The 17,604-nt window shown below is 37.4% G+C and overlaps 1 protein-coding gene across 1 annotated transcript in view; it reads left to right on the top strand.

The window, feature by feature from the left end:
* LOC135279493 (transcription initiation factor TFIID subunit 4-like) overlaps window positions 1–17,604 on the top strand; it is a 146,813-nt gene that overhangs the window by 19,343 nt on the left and 109,866 nt on the right. The window contains exons 5-8 of the mRNA XM_064386928.1: window positions 554–676; window positions 2,279–2,368; window positions 4,104–4,361; window positions 13,623–13,728. Of these exons, the coding sequence (XP_064242998.1) occupies window positions 554–676; window positions 2,279–2,368; window positions 4,104–4,361; window positions 13,623–13,728 (577 nt within the window). The remainder of the gene's footprint in view (window positions 1–553; window positions 677–2,278; window positions 2,369–4,103; window positions 4,362–13,622; window positions 13,729–17,604) is intronic.

Here is a 17,604-nt window from a genome sequence, read left to right as displayed (position 1 = left end):
AAACCATGGGTACACTCAAGTGTGATGTTTCTGTTTCTTGGAGCAACTATGCCATATAAAAATAATGGCTTGTTTTACTACTAATGAAAAAAAAGATCAGATATGATGATCTTTGAAGACTTATTTCCAATTTGATTTTACTGCTGTAGCTGCTTTGTACAAAAACACACTGAATCAATAATTTAACAAATTAAGATAGCTTGGGGAATATTTTTACCTTGTCTGTTGGGCATCTCAAAGGGGAATTCATCTCCAGCAAATTGTTTTGTTACTTCTCATATTTAAGGTTATTTGTACCAAAGCAGACTGTAAAATATAAAATATATTTCTTCCATTGATTTTTTTTTGTTGTTTTTTGCGGGCTATGATGTTCAGTTACCTAAAGAAGATAAGAAAAATCTCAGATGACAAGCAGTAATAGCAAAACATGTTTCATATATGGCCTGAATTAGAAAAATTTCATCATTTTCCTTATTTGTAGTGGTCAGAGCATGCATTGATTGTGATGGAAAAATAGAATGGAGCTAATAGTTGTTTTCTTTGGTTTTTGCAGGAAATGCAAGAGAATGTGAAAAAATGTAAAAACTTTTTAGCTACCCTTATAAAACTTGCTTCTCATAATTCACCATCTCCTGAAACGTCCCGCAATGTGAAAGCTCTGGTTCAAGATTTGCTGGTAAATATTTAGTTACTGTTTATTTTGTCAGTTATCTGTTAAACGCCTTATTTATGGATGCTGAAAACTATTGCTTTGATCTTAACAATTCTTCTGGCTGTAATGGAAGGGGTTGGGCTTCATCAAAATGCAATATTCTGTATGTTTTATATATTAAAAAATCTGTTAAAAGCAGACTTTCTCTTGGTTTTTGAAAGGGGAAATGCAGCAAAGTAGGCAGTAATCAAAGCCACTCTTGTTTGGATGAGTAATACTTTGGTTTTTCCTTTAGTAAAATATGGGATTTTTCCTTGAGGATTTGTTTAGTCTTTTTTTTTTCCTCCAAACCCTGTTCTTCTCTGAAACAAGAAGCTCTTAATTTTTGAGGCACAGAATGACTGTAGATACAATCTCTTCACTACATGGGTTAGGGTTTCTAGGACTGAAGGAGGAGTATTTTCCTGAGCTGCTGATGTTCAGCTGTTCTGCAGGCAGGTGCCTTGGTGGCACGGGGCTTTCCAGAGGCAAAGCAGTGTTCCAGTGCTCTGGCCACAGAAAGGCTGCACTGGCTGCACTCTCCAGTACAACGTTTATACTGGAGTTTATAAATGAGCTGCAGACAGAGCTGGGAAAAGAGTCAAGATTCTTAAAGAAATGTAATATAGTCTATGAAAAACTTGGGTAAAAAAGTAGTTGCTGTACACTTCTTTGAATTCCTTGCCAGGGAAATGTGTATATTTTAGACAAGCCTAAGGCTGTTTTCAGGTGTGAGCTGTTCAACAATCATATTCAATGATTCCAGTGAAAACTTGTTTTAACTTTTACCAACTTGAGAAGACTAAATAAGTAAAGGTAACTACTTATAGTATTTTAAACAAAGTAACAACACAAATAAATAATAAATATATTGAAGCTTATTTTGGTTTTTCTCTTGTTCTGTATCAGTAGGAAGGCTAATTATTTTTTTTTATTAGAACTGGAACTTGTAACTAATGATACTTTAGAAGTATCATAAAATGCACCCAAGTTAGAATGCTCTTGAATGGCTACTAAATAAATGACTGATTATGTATTTGATATAAGTGTGTATTTTGTGAGTATACATACAAATTCATAGAGGAGAAAATTTTTTATCTACTTATAAGTATGCTTTTTATGTATGGCCATGCTTTACATATATAGTTTTATATATATGGATTCTACAAGTTAAATTGTACCATCAGAATTGGTTTTGGAATTATTACAAAGGCTGACAAATTTCATATTTTTAAGGTTACGTCAACAACCTGTTGTTGTTGGTTTCTTTTAATTTTTAAAAAAAAAAAATCACTATGTAAATGTTAGCAAGAGAGTGGAGTCATTAAAGAGGCTTCAGTGTTTCTGGGGCCTCATTTTGACTGAAGCTGTGCTTCCCCAGGGGAGTTCTCTGCATTTTGAGTGGCATGTTACATGTTTGAGTTAGTGCTTGGCAGAAGGATCTTAGGAGTTAAGGGACTTCAGCTCTGAAAGCTTTTGATATGGCAGCCTATTTAGCTAGAGAGATATGTGTATATAGTAGCTGGGAAAGAGGCAACCAAACAACTGAACTGATATGTTGATGCTTTTTTTTTCTTCACCCTGAAGGATGCAAAGATTGATCCAGAAGAATTTACAGGCCGCCTTCAAACAGAGCTCAAATCATCTCCTCAGCCATATCTTGTACCTTTCCTTAAGGTAATGTGAATATTGTTTGGATAAATTTATTTCAGAGCAAAATTTCATTACATTAAATCTTAGAATATAATTTTTAAATAGTGTTATCTTCACTGGTCTAGGACTACCCTTCCTTTACTTCTAAATGCTGCCCATTTTTGCCTTCCTGGCTGGAAGTGCTGTGCAGGCTGCCCCTGTGTCAGGCCAGGCAGGTGCTGCTCTCAGCTGGAGTGGGCTGCTCCAAGAGCCTGGCACAGCGATGAGAAGCAGGGAGTTCCCACAGGAGGGAGACTCGTGTGCTTGGGACCTTGACTGAGTTTTACAGAAATGGATTTGTCATCCAGGAGTTCACAGTTCGAGTAGCCCTGATGTAAAATGTTTCAGTAATTAGATTAAAAAAACCCCAAACAGTTACTCCCTAGTTTGGAAACCATCCATCGGCTATTCTGTAGTGATCCCTTACTTTTAGAATAAACTTTTCTGTGATAGTAGGTAATTTTTTGTGAAGAAGAAAAACATTCACATTTCAGAGTCCCAAGTTATTTTTATAGAATGCTTCAAGTGATTTAATAAGTTGTTTCCATATGTTTTTCCTAATCTGTGTTTGAGTCATTGATAACTTTCAATCCATATGTAACAATGATTATGAAGAACTGAACTGGGTAAAGTGTTGATTAGATGATTCTGCTTCTAATGTGGAGGTAATCAACAGTAGAATTTGTGATATGATACCAAATGGATTTATTGTGGGGTCCTAAGTTAGTGTATGTGGAGGTAAATTTAGCTGTTAATTTGTTCTCTAAATTAGCTACAATAACTTCCATATGCAGGATGATATACAAACATAAAAAGCATGTTTAAGTCCCAATAAAATACAAATATGATTTTAAAGGTATTTTTGTTCTAGTTCAAAACTTCTGTGTTTAGGGCAGATTTTCTCTCTCTTCTCTCCTTGCAACTTTGCTTTAGAACTTCTGCTGCTGTTTTTTTCAAGTTATCATTAACACTTGTTTATGGTTTTTACTGCAGTCACTTCTAGCATCATGATAAGTTTTGATTTATTTCCATTCTTTGAAGTCCTTTCTGAGCAAGAAGCATCAGGTTTTTAAATCAATATTAGAAGTTTAGAAAGAGCTGTAGCTTGGGTTAAACACTGTTGCATTCTACAGCTGCCTGGGGGAGCACTTCAAAAGAACACTTCTGCCACTTAAGAAGTAAAAAGTTTGTTCATGAAGGTACAGTACAGTCTTTTAGAAGTATGTTTTCCTTGAAATGGTATGAACATGGGGCTTACAATAGTACATGTTTCTAATCCACTCACAATACATTACTTCAGAAGTAATACAATAAACAGTCACTGCTGTAGGGCACCGAGAGGGAAATCATTTGTTTGTAGGTACTGGAGGTGTGTTAGGAGGAGTAAATTGGTGCAGCTTGCTGGGAATAGGGTTGTTCCATGGTTCTACCTTTTCTGCTTCTATTTCTTGCCCTTCCAAAGACCTAAGCTACAAGTTCTAGATAGTCTTGAGAAGAAGAGTGATTTTTCTGCTATAGTGGTATTAAGGGCACGTGAAAATCTACAGGGTTGCTAAATCCAAATGTAAAACTTAGTAAAAACTGAACTTTCTCTTACAATGTGTGTTCAATCTTACTTCTGTTTGATGAACAGGCGGTTAATTATGTTTACAGCAAATTTCAAAATTATTTTTGTCAATCTGCTATGTTTGATATTTCATAAGCTTTCTTCTGTTTTTAGAAAAGTCTACCTGCACTGAGACAATCTTTACTGAATAGTCAGCATTTGGTTTTGCAAGGACAGCCGTCTCAGCAGTCACTCCAACAGACCAAGCTCTCTCAAGTTATACCTCAGTCTGCCTCGGGAAGCATCTCCTCTGTTGTCACCACACAGACAATAGGAATAAGGCAACCAAACAACATTTGCACAGTCTCTGTATCAAATACAGTGCAGCCTCCTCAGGTTAAGGTGGTACAGTCAAATCAGAGTTCTCAACTGGTAGGTACTGTAGTATAAAAGAGGATTTCTTAATGAACTGTATAGCAGTTTTCAGTGTCACTTTCGTTGCAGCTTGTTTGGGAAAATTCTTTTTTGTTTGTATCATATTCTGTGATATGTGGTAGTACCTCATTTTCTGTCATTTCACATGTATGCTCAACCATTACTTCAGATAAGATTATTAACATAAATTTAAGGAAGTGCACTCTTGTTCTTTTTGTCTGCAGTAATAAAGTGGTTGTTGTATGAGCACAGTGGAATTTGAGGGAATTACAAATGTAGTACAGAAAGCTTTCCAAGATTTACAGGCAAGAGTATAGTGTTGAGTATGTCATTAGGTATGCTGCTTTGCTTTAAAATGAAAATGAACTCTTGTTTTAAACTCTTCTGCACATAGTTATAAAATCTTGTGGAAGAATAGCTATGCTGTACCAGGTGTTCTGTTTAGCAATAATGCCATTCTCTGTTACTCACTGAACTGTGTCTTTGTTGTGCGTTGTGGAGTATTCAGTGCTTAGATTCATTAATTTCAAAGGCACTAGCAGTAAGGCAGCTGCACAGCCAGGTAGTCACTGAGAGTGTGGTGACTTTATTGATCTTGTGTGTGTGTGTGTGTTTGCACTTGTAATCAAAAGGTGTTGAGGATTTTTACAAGGCCTTGAGTTTATACAGGCATTACTATTCTTTGTGAGAGTTTCCTTGTCTGTGGTTTCTGTGTATGTGTGAGTAAAGCACTTAGGTCTCAAAATCATATAGAGAGGTTCCAGAACATGTATCAAATTGGTAAAAATTTGTATTATTGAGGTGGAGAAATGCAAATGTGATAGTGTAAAACCTTACAGTCATCTGTCCTTGAGTTTAGAGGATCTATAAAGCATATAAATAATTTGTAAGGTATGTAGAGAGAGAATATCTCTTTTGTTTTAATTTAAAAGTAGCAATGCACAGTCTTAAAATACCTGAGCTGCGTCTTAAACCTTACAAACACTTTCTGGTGGTTAAATTATTAACTTTAAAATAAAATTAATATAATTTAATAATGCTTTAGCAAGCATAGTTTCAATGTGTAAGAACATCTTGAGTGGTAAGATTTGTGACTCTGGCACTTGTAATACACACAAGACAGTTGGATATTTTTCACCTTAACTTGGCTGCTTCAATGCAGGTCCAGCCACTTGCATGCTTTCTTTTTCTGAGATGGCTTCTCCCCACCCTGTCTGGGTTGTTGTATTAATTAGAAAAGTGTTCCTCATGCTTTTTGTGTCTTCTCTTTGATTTGTCCATGTTTCATGACTGAATGGACAATGACTTTGGCTCTTCTAGGCAGAAGAGTAGAAACTGGTGATAATTATAGGCAGTATTGGAAAAATTACTCCCTGTCCCAGGTTAAGTAAATTTCTGCCTGCAGCTGACAGATTGCTTAGAGGTAGAAGTATCCATGGCCAGTACGTCTGGCCTCACCTCATGCCACAATCTAAGGCTTGCCTACTGCATGTAACATGGCTTTTTCCAGTGTTGTGCAGCCCACCTTAAGTGTTCCTGTGCCCACTGGGAACCACACCTTTTGAGAAACACTGATGTAGGACAAAAATGGGTAAGACCACAGGAATTCTTGTGATTATAGTTCTGTTGGAGCATTTTCTGGTTGGGATAAAACCAGATTTCTGGGAGAGTCATGTTCTGCCTGTCCCATGTCAGTGGATACTCTAAGCAAGCAGTTGTGATGTTGTGAGTAGAGGTGAACAATGTGAAGAGCTTTTCTGACATGCCTGGGTAATAGGAGGAGCTGGAAGCTGCTCAAGCAACGTTGTGGAGATTGATCTGATGGGCAAGAGAAGTTCGTTTTCTGTCTGTAAGGAGGTCACAGGTCTAGGGCTGAATTCTCATTTACTGGGTACTTGAAATGGCCACTACATTTTCAAAAGGTCACAAACTGCACAAAGGAGAGCTGCGGTTAATACTGTTTCTTTTCTGGAAAAGATATAATATATAAAAATATATCTAATAGGGAGAAGACATTAAAAAATAATAATATATTTGCTTTAGTGTGAAACTGTCTTTTCCTTTATATTTCCTTTAAATTTGTCAGTCTTTAGTTATAGAATCAAACAGTACTTAACCAAGCACTTAATGACCCTCAGAGTAGTTGTACACAGACAAAAGCAGCATCAGACATCAAGAGTCACTGCATCAAAAGATCTTAGCACAGCAACCATCAACTCAGATGCCAAGCAGACAGCAGAGCAGCAGCTCCATATCAGCCCAGTAATTGCTGATAAGTATTGGTTGTTTTGCAGTGACAGTGCTCCCACTGTCCCAGTTCTCAGCGCTCCCCGAAATCAGAGCACAGGGCTGCTGGCCATCTTGCCTTGCACTTGTCTGGGAGAGGAGGACTGCAGCTGGCTTGCCTGAGGGCAGCCAGCACTGATGGGAGAACTGGCTGAGCTCCAGGTTTTCCAAGCCTGAAGCTCATTGGAGAGGGTTCCAGCTGGCTTTGCAAACTGTCCAGCTGCAGAAGGGCAAGCTTGTTTTAGACTATGGATCTTTTCATACCAGCCAGTCTACAGTAGTCCAGTTTCCCTTGAAACATGAAGAGGCTGTTAGCTGTTCCTTCCTTTGTCTTTTCTGTTTCTCAAAGGTGTCAGCTGTGGTGATGCTTTCTCCAGTTGCATTGAGGTAATGTGAAAATCCTGTGTGCACTGTCAGCATGCAGCAGAGCTTGCAAAAGGCTTTGAAATGTACAGTGCTGGCAGAGACGAAACAGGAGACTTCTAAGCTGTTTTGTAGAGTACTGGAATCATGTTCCAAACTATGAAGAACAATTCTTTATACAGCTAGATAGTGCTACTTCTACATAAAGAAAAGGGGAACAATCTTAGGCTGATATTTTATTGATGAGAATAATTAAATAAATCTTATTTATGAGATAAGCCAGCAATCAGTTTTAAAAATTGTTCTAAGTGCAATGTTCAAAGTTTGTCTAAATTGCCATTCTTAGAGTTCATATGCTCTGTGTTGCCTTGTGTATGCAGGCATTGCCTGTCTTGTTTTGGGTGCTGCAGCAGGTAAAATCTGTGTGAATAAGAGAGATGTTCTTTATTGCACATGTTGAGGTTTGATGGGTAGTGGAGATGGATTAGCACTTTGTGTTGTGTAGACACTGTCTGCATCATAAGGAGAAAGTACTCCTGGAAGTTAAAGCCAAATATTAAACATGTGTGATAAAAAAAAACTCAGTAAGAAAATCAGTGATCCATCTTAATTAAAACAAATTTCATTATATAAAGCTGTATAAAGATTCATGCAGGTCTAGGATTAGAGGGATGTATGGAAATACATCTGCACCATTTCTGCTGCACTGATAGGGCACAGTGTCCAGAGTAGGCTCTGCCATATTCTAAGTTACAATAGAACAGGGTTTGCTCAAACATCTACTGACACTTTCCCTGCACTGTCACAGTGGTTGGAATCTCTCAGAGCTGAGATAGAGTAATGGAATTTGGAAACAAGATACAGCAGCAGAATAAGAATTGTGTTATATGGGGATGTTCCACTTGGCTTTTTAATTCTCCACTGGAGCTTTTCTGGCATCACTTTTCTGTTCATGAATGAGTGTAATTTGTATGCATTTTAGTGAAATTTTAGGACATAGTTTTCTTTTTGTCTTGTTTGCAAGGCAGCTTAGAAATGGTAGTGTAATAGATGGCTGTTTGGATAAAAGGAGTATTTTCTGTTAATTGACTAATAAAGATCTAGCCAGTGATGTGGAATTTGGTGTGCAGTAAAATATAAATAATAATAGCTGTTGAGCAGTAGATATCTGGGATCCATTAACAGAAACAAAGCCTGTACTTGACAAATTGTATGCCAATTTGAAACACAGCCTAGTGGTTTACTGAGTTGTTAGTTATTTTCAGAATTTTCTGGGCTGTACATTAATATAGAGAGAGTATTGTCACTGATTGCTGTTTGGAAACCAATGACAGAAGGCCAGGCAAAGATTAAAAGAAAAGCTTAAGAGAATTGAACACACAGAACTTGTTCAAATACTGATTGTAAGGGAGAATAAAAGGGAAAATTCATTCTTTGGAAAAGACCAAGATGGTAAAAATATGAATAACAGGATATAATTAAATGAACTTGCATTTAGGTAGGATATAAGGCAAAATATCCTTAAAGTAAGAGAGAATGTTAGATGGTAGATCAGGCTCCCAAAGACAGTGATGGAAAGGCCATAATTGAACACACTCAAAAGTAGACCATTTGACCATTGTAGGAAGAATTGTGTAATAAATTGAGGAGCAGGTGAAACAAGTGACGTCCTGCCTTCTGTTTTATTGTTCTTAATTTCTTTGTTGAAAGCCTATACTCAGTGGAATAGTATTGTTGTCATATTAACATTAAAATAGTATTTTCTTTTTTTTTTAGTTTGGGATGAAAAATAATTGCTTATGTAGATTTTGAGGCACCATTGAAAAAGTGTAGCTGCTACTGTAGCTTGGTAAGCAATGGTAAATATGAATTCTAGGCCCATAAAAGCATGAACATTGTAAGTTAATGCTGCCAGATTACATGATAGCTGAGGTTTGATATGACATTTATCTTCAGGAGTGAGTAGACTGATAAATCACAAGTGGCATAGCCACAAGTGAGTTAGCAAGTGTTTACTCATGAGTGAAGATAAATGTCATATCAGACCACAGCCATTCTGAGTTTTATGTGTTTATGCGTGTCTTGTTTCTTCCTTCCACATTATTTTTTTTAACTTAATTGAGAGAAAAAAAAGCTTGGTAAAGGATATATTTTTCGAATTTATTTTTGTTTTTCATTTTTCCCAGAAGCTCTTGTTTGCTGTGTTTTTGTCTTCATTGCAGTACTTGATAGGTTTAAGCCTTTGGATCAGATTGATTCCTGTGAATTGAGCCAGGCTGGCTTTGCAGCCATTGTCAAGTAAAGGTTGGAACCTTTTACATCTGCACTGGTCCAGGAGATTTGCAAAATCCTTGTCCTCAGAAACTTTAGCAATGAATTCTAATCTTATTGTCCTAAAGGAATTTTTCTTTCAATGGTTTGTAGATAGTGGCTCTCATTTAATTTTGTCTCTCTTGTGCAGGTGTGAGAAAGACTGATAACTTCTGTTCTCTTTCTGCTTCTGTACATTTGATGTGCTTTGGCTGGATTCTTTCTCTGTGCTTGTTGGTTTTGCTGTTGATTATTGGTCTGTGTTCATGTCTATAATTTGTTCTCTTGTTCTCTGTCCTGCAATAACTTCCGCAGTAGAAGATGTCATGGAATGATCATCACCTTTTGGCTTGAGATCAGGACCAGAGAGAACCATTACTTTATTCTCACAGAGTTACCAAATTTGAAGAAATTTTGAAGAAAACCCTTAGGGGGAAAAAAAAAAAAAAGAGTATTTCAGCTGTCACCTCTTTGCTATGCTGGTTATCATTGGTGTGATTGTTGTATATCCTTTTTTGTCTTCATGAGCCTGCTATCTTATGGAAGCACCTTTGTATAAACATCCCTTTTTTCACCTGTGAAAATACAGTCAGCTTTAGCAAAGGGCAGAGTAGTATCTGCAGTGTTCAGGAGGTGAGAGGAGGAACTGCTCCGGCAGAGCAGACAAACGGTGAATCAAAGTGAGTGTGACGAGTGGAGAGAGATGACAAGGGGAGAGGAGCAAAGGTGAAGTAAAAAGAGAGGGAGAATACTTTTTATTGTGAGAAATGTACATCTTACTTTGCAGAAAAATGTAATTTTATGGAAGAAAAATGTAGATAACTGTTCACACATTGCACTTGGAGAAGCAATGCCATGACTTTGCTGCTTTAGTGTGTTCCTTGAAGACCTCCAAAGTGCAGCAGCCTAGGACATCTTCTTCAACTTTGACAGATAAATTGAAGAGGAATAACTAGTATGAGACAGTACTTGCTGTCTCAACACTGTCTTGATCATAATTTTACTATTTTCCTAACTCTATCAAATCTAAGCAACGACTAAATCACATTCTGTCTTTTCTATTTTCTGTGCCTTTGTTGTTCTGTTACTGTGCTTGCTGTCTTCAGAGGTGTGCATAATTAAAATGCTTCCCTTTTTAGGGGAGGTGGAATGATGAGCAGTTTCTGTACACTGAAGACTTTTTTATTGTGTCTGTTCACGTTTTGTGACTCAGCACTTGAATAAAATCGGTGATGGTGTGTTTATGGACACAGTGTGAAAGGTTTGAAAGGACTCCTGGAGGTGTCTTAGGAGGTGCAGCCTCCTGCTTACACATTGGGATATCTCCCATGTTTTGAGTGTCTTCAAGAAGAAATTGCACAGCTTCTTGGGGCAGCCTGTTCCAGAGCTTGCCCACCCTCATGGTAATTTTTTTTTGGAAATCCCTATATTCCCTTGGAATCTCCTATATTCCAGCTTGTCTTTTGTGCTACATCCTTCTGCTCTGCACATCTCAGGAAGTCTGACTCTGTCCTCTCCTCACCTTCCCAGAGGTGGTTGCAGCAGCACAGAGATCTCTCCTTTTCTGAAGGCAGGAGTACTAAATATCCCTGCTAACTTCAGTGTCCTAAAACTCCTGTATCTGCTCTCAGTCTGGGTCAGTGCTTGTCAACTGATCAATGGCATTCAGCTTTGGTTCAGAATATAGAGAGAGAACCTGACATGGGGTACACTTGTGCATGGTTTTAGTCTGTGAGCAATATGAAATAATTTAAGTTCATCATCTCCCAGACCAGCTTGCTAGTACACTTGTTCGTTGTCTACAACTTGGAGGTCAAGCTAAGGACTTAGTAGTGCTTATGATGTTGGGGAAACAGGCAAGAAGATTAGAACAGTTTGAATTATCTTAATTGATGAAGTGTGGCTCAGATAGTTACAAATTTTAATGCAGGATCCTCTGATTCATTGGTCTTTACTATGTCCCGAGTTTGCCTGCAAAGAAGTTACATACTCTGCTTCAGAAAAAAATTGCTCATGTTAATTCCTTAGTGACCTCCAGATCTGGAGATTGCACCTTTCTTAAAATCCAGTATAGAAACTGGGATTTAGTGTCAGATGCTACTCTGAGCTGTGGTGCAGTTGTTCTTTTGAGAGAGTATGTGCCTGTTGCTGGTTGGTTTCTTTATGGAGTTTAAGATAATGGTTTTGGTCTCTGCCCCTTGGAGGAGTTTGTTTCTCAATAATTTTGTAGACTTTCAGTGTGTGTACATACACTGAAGTCCTAGTTTAGTACTTGCCAAAAGACAGTTTCTGGAATGTATTGGATAGTAAAGAAAACATTGCCGTTCATGTCATCTTAAATAGTTAAATATTGTCCTGTCTTTAATGGCATTAGTGGCTCATTTTGTAGGGTATGCACATGAAAATATTAACCAAGGGAAAAAGAACTTGGTTCTGAACTGTAGAAGTTGCTTCACAGAGAGAGAAAAAAAAATCCAGTTGCAGAAGATTACTGTAATACCATATAGTAATTCTGTCCAGAGGTCCCACACATCTCCTTTGTGGCCTGGCTTCTGGTCCATTAAGGTACAAGAGCTTTTCTTCACTACTCTCTGCAAACTGATCCTATAAATTATTGTAAAAGTGGCATCACTCTCCTTTTTCATACCAATATGTTTTCTTATCATGGATTATTCTTGTCTTTTTACCAAAACCACACTTGTTCATGTTTCCTGTGCATTAAAATGCAGTTTAATTCAGCTTTTTTCTGTTATTTTCACAGATCAGTTCTGTTTCTTTCCTGTTTTTAAGCATGGTAGCTACTTTATTCTTTCCCCTCTTGAGTGTGACTATTCTCTGTCTTGACTAAGTAAATTTATATCTCTTTGCTCCATTTCTGTGCTTAGTACAAATGCTCCATTTTCCTTCAGTGTCCATAGTTGAAGCTTAATCTTTAATCTTTTTTCCCTTTTCTCTTTCTGCAGGGTGGTTATTGCTAATATTTCTACATCCACAGGTTTATAACTTTTTGACTCTGTATTTTAGGATGTACAAAATGCAGTTTTGTAACTTCAGAATGGCCCAATTTGTTTTTTCTCCAGAACACATCAGAGATCCCTCATTACTCTTGTCTTGTTTGTAGTTTTCACCTGTCTCCCTTGCAGAGAGTTTTGGAGATTAGCAGGAAATTCCACATTGCTCATCCTGCTGTCACGTCCCATTTGCAGCTGCTGTTTGTCCTTTCCTCTTCTCCATAGGTTGCTTTGCAGACAGAGCTTTGGCCATTTGCTGTCCAGCTGAGTGCAGTGGTTTTACAAACTCGGTGTGGGAGAGGGGCAGTGTGGAGCTGCCCTCCAGCAGGGAATGCTGCATCCCAGGGGGGGCTCACACTGGGGAGGAGCTCAGCTGTGACTGTGAGCAGCATCAGGAGTCTGAAGTTGCCATGCCAGAGTTGTGGTGGGGATATTCCTCAGACAGCTGTTTGCCAGTGATTTATTTTCAGAGTTTATTTATGGGGTTTCTTACAGCTCTGCAGCATCCACACATCTTTCTGAATCTTTGGTTCATTACATCTGTGCCTACCTTGTCCCTGATCATATGAATGTTGATTTTTGTTTGGTTGTTTTTGTTGTTGTTGTTGAACATTTTGCTGTTGATTAAACATGACCCTTGCACATGTTTTCTTTTTGATTTGATTTGTTTATGGGTCAAATTTTAAGTTTCTAACCCAGGTTTAGTTTAAAGGAAGAACTTCAGAACCTGAATTAGTAATAAGTGAAACCTTGAGAATATCAAATTAGCATTTAAAAGCTTCATAGTATATGATCACCAGAAAACTTGATTTGCTTTCTTGTGTATATCTGACTTTGGAACCCATAATATTTTAGAATTTATTTTTAGTATATTTTCTTTAAAAAGCCTAGATATTTAGTGCAAGACCTAATGTTTGTAGGTGGATGCCACTACAATTATCGCAGCATTTTCTTCTACAAAACTGCTTTTCTTCCTAGTAAAATGTCTAAAGACAAAAGTCTGAATTTTAATATTAACCTTACGAGTTTGAAATATATTTTTAGTGAAGGTTGTAAGGTGTGATGTCTGTGGCGTATATGATTGAATTTTTTAAAAGCATAATGGCAAAGTAGGTATATACACACACACACAACCGCATGCATTACATGAATATGACTTTTGTCACCAGCTGGTTGTGCTTGTAGAGACCCACATGCTTATCTTGGTAATTACAGGTATTAGTGTATTTACGTTGTGTGTGTTTGTGTATAAAGAGTATAATATAAGTATACTTTTCTTTAATAATAGCAGATTATCCAGTCAACATCTGCTCAAACTGTGAAACGAACCCCTGCTTGCCAGACTACCCAGATTAGGATGCCAGTGGTAATAACTCAGACCATTAGACCACAAGGTATGGGTTTAAATGTTTTAGTGAGATTGTTACCTTTGTATGAATTTTGTTGTAATTACAAACGAGTAGCATGGAAAAACGCACAGTGTTGACATTGGCAACATTGTTGACATTTATTTTGCCCTCATGCTGGCTGAAGAGTGCATGTTTTCATATGCAGTTTCAAGGTGTTTTGGACCAACACAGTGAAATGTTTTGGAACAACCTTAGGACTAAACTCACATATGTTTAGCTCTTCACTTAGCAGTTTTTCATGGAAAGTTCTAAAGCAGGCCAGGAACTTGGCTCTCACTGTCCTAAACTGTAACTCTGGGCCAAGAAAAAAATTCTTCATTTTCCTTAAGCCTCGTGGATGCCTCAATTTAATCATCCTAATTCATACTCCTGAAGCAGAACATGGTAGTTCCCATCTCTGCAGCTACAGAAGTCAAGGTGGGAGCCCTAGAGAAATTTCTCAAGCCTCAGGTTGGTTTTCTTTGACAGTATGTTTACTTTTTGTTGAGGTCAGAGACTGGCTACAGCAACCTGACAATACATGATTGGCCACAGCATGTGGTTTGTACACACCTTCCTCATCTGTGTGCACACAAAGAAATGAGTGTCTGGCTGTTACTTCCCACATTCTAAGAGGATTCTTGAAGCCTCCTTGCTTCCTAATGAACACCCATTTGTTTCTTTCTACCACTGAATCTCTCAGGCTTGGGTTTTATTTTTCCTGAATATGTGTGAGAGTACCTTCCTGGATGTGGGCATTTACAGATTGAGGGTTTGTAATGGAATACAGAGCTTGTCATCTTCAGGTACTGAATCAGGACTCAAACTAGTTCAAATGCATATAAAAGCTATTGCTGCCTACTTGACTTCATTGCTTGGTTGTTTGTATTCTCCTTGGGAAAAAAAAACCATCAAAAATGTTTAACAGCAGTTGATGTTTCACTTGCTCTGCCCTCCTAGGGGAATCCAAAGGTTGAATGGACACAAAGACCAAGCTGTCACTGTAATCCTGTAGGCTGTTTTCCAGGTTAGGAAGGAATACAGTTACTCACCATAACATGTGTTTGTTTGATAGCACTGATCCTCATGTCCTGAGTTTATAACATGTCCATGCATCTTATAGCATGAGCTTTCACTTCTGACTTACGTGTTTGAAAGTGAAGGCAGATTTCATTCTTTGCTTGTTCAGTCTCCAAGCTGTGAATGTCAACAGTGTACTGAGAGTTTGCATGATACTGGCATCTGCCTTTTGACCAGTAGGTTCAGAATATGAGTTTACTCTTGACAGCCCTTGATCAGCCAGTGCAATGCAACTTAACTGGCAGTTTGACTTATGGCAGATAGTTTTATAGAAGCCACTTTATGCAAGGTCCTACTGTCTGGTGAGCTTATTCAAATTTACAGGTTTGGTTAAGCCTTCCAATATATGGTTTTATTTGCACAGATAAAACAAACAAGAATAGGCATTTAGAAAACATCCCAGTGTAAAACCACTCGTCCTGCAGCCCACGTCTAGGGAGCAGGCTGCCTGTGTGCTGGCAGCACTGTCAAGAGTGCATCATTGATACATTGTTAAAACCTTTTACTGTAAACACCAGTGTAATGATACTTTATACTGACCCAGGTATTCCTGCAGAAGGAGCTAATATACTGGAATAGGACATCATCTAAATAAAAATTCCGGTAGCATAATTTTGTGGAGTGTGACTTGTTAAGTGTAGTTACCTCGGAACTGAGCTGATTTCCACAAAGGGCTGCATTTTCCTCCTTGACAGGAGTGAATCTCCAAGTGTAGTGTATCATCAGGACATCCATGTGAGCAGACTGTAATGCTTCTTAAAACAGTAGTTTAGATAAAACTGGCATGCTTTAAGGACCTTTATATAAATAAAATAACTTTACACCAGTGGAAGTAACACCATTGTTACTGCATGAAAAATTCACACTCCTTTACCAAAGCACTCTACTAGTATAATAATTAGATGAATTCCATCTTATGGATTGGATGGAGGAATTGAGGCAAATAATAAAATAGAGATTTGTTGCAGCCATTTAACCAGTGCTGACATACAGCTAGGATTTAATAAGCTCCTAAATTTGGGCTTATTTTTCTAGATCGTGGTAATTAAAATTTGAAGCAAGGATGCAGTGGTGAAAGACTCTGTATGTCATTACCAATCCCATGAAATATCTAGGCCCACAGGTGATTTTAGTTTTCAAAATATTTTCTGCCCATAATAAAAATGGATGTTTTAGTCATATTTTATGCCTAACCCTTAGTCATGCACAGTTGTAATTTATTTAAACCAGAAAACTCAAATGTCATCCCAAATCTTACATTCACTTTGCCTGATCAGTTGACTAGAATTACATATACTTGGGATGAATATGAGACTTAAGTCTTCCATATCCATATGGTTATATATGTTTTGGGGGTATTTTTTGATCAAAAGTATAATCTGTAGAAAACAAAGAATTGATACTGATTCCAAAGAAATATATTAATTTTGGAGGAGTGCTGTTGTTACTTTAAGTTTGCCATTGCAAAAATTTTCAAGGTTAACACATTTTTAATCTTCTAGATCTTAATTGTACAAAGCATAAATCTGCTAATTTTTATTATTGTATTATTCCTTTCCTTCCTTCCAGTTCTCTGAGTAGAAAACCATTTATCTATTTCAGATGAACTAATGGAAAGAATTGCCTGGTCCGTGAACTAATGCTGTCTGTGGCATCTCATGGACCTTGAATATTCTGATGACAAAGTATTTTTATTCCCCAGGCTTGAGCCTGAAGTCCTAAATCTGGTTTTGTATTTGCTAATGTTGAGAGTCCACATTACAGTTTATTTATACAGATGGAGAACTCAACAAACACTATCAAATTATTTTCTCTTTAAGATCATATGTTGGAGTTGATGAAGACTTGAAAATAAAAAAAAACCAAACTAGTGCAGGACTCAGTCAAAGCTAGCAGCTTTGTATTAGCCAAGAAATGTTCTTAAAAGGATTTATTAGGATAGTTGTGTTTCAGGTTTTTACTATTCATGAGAGAAAAGGTTCTTACCATGCTATTTTTGTGCAACTGAGTCCCTGGGGTGCAGGAACAGCCTTCACATCCTTCTCAAAGTCTCAAAAGCCTGTAATGCTCAATAAAATGGAGTGATGCACAAGAGAGGTGAGATCTTTTAAATCAAGTAGATGGAGTTATTTCTACATGCCAAAACACAGGTGGGATTAAAGGAAGCCCCAAATGTAACCCAAGTAAATGTGTTTGGGCAGTCAGGGAGGGCCTACTCCAAAAGTTTCATGTCAGAGAGGAATTTAGATCTCTTTAATTTACTGAATGTCCACCACACTTTGGTTCATCTAGAAAGCCTGGTTTTACTTGTACTTCAAGACTTGTAAAGTCTAGATTCAGACATGAATTATTTTTGAGTCTTTGTTTTCAAGATGAGAAAGCAAAACAACCTTTACGGGGGGCGTGTGTCAAATTTGTCAATAGTGTTTTTTCTTTTATATGCAATGCAGAACATTTTAAAATGCATGCAGTACTTTCAATTCTGAAATACATGTTTTTCACTGCAATAAAGGACAATTACTATATAGAAAATGTAAAAGGCATAGCTAATACCCTGAGCAGCTCTGAGTTAAGGTATTTGTTTTAAGAACATTTCAAATTCGCCTTCTTTATTCTGTACAGTTTATCCAGAAAAGTGGTTTACTGGCAATTGCAAACACAGTTATAGCCATTATAAATATTACAGCTGTTCATGGCCAGTGGTTTTCAGTTTTGGAATCATCATTGTTGTGTAAATATTGAACAAACTGTAATGTTAATATAAATCTTGTATTTTAAATTGTTCTTCTTCGGCATATAGTC

This window comes from Passer domesticus, chromosome 12 (genome assembly GCF_036417665.1).
Source record: "Passer domesticus isolate bPasDom1 chromosome 12, bPasDom1.hap1, whole genome shotgun sequence".
NCBI classification, from domain to species: Eukaryota; Metazoa; Chordata; class Aves; order Passeriformes; family Passeridae; genus Passer; species Passer domesticus.
This window is presented reverse-complemented; position numbering and strand designations above follow the sequence as displayed.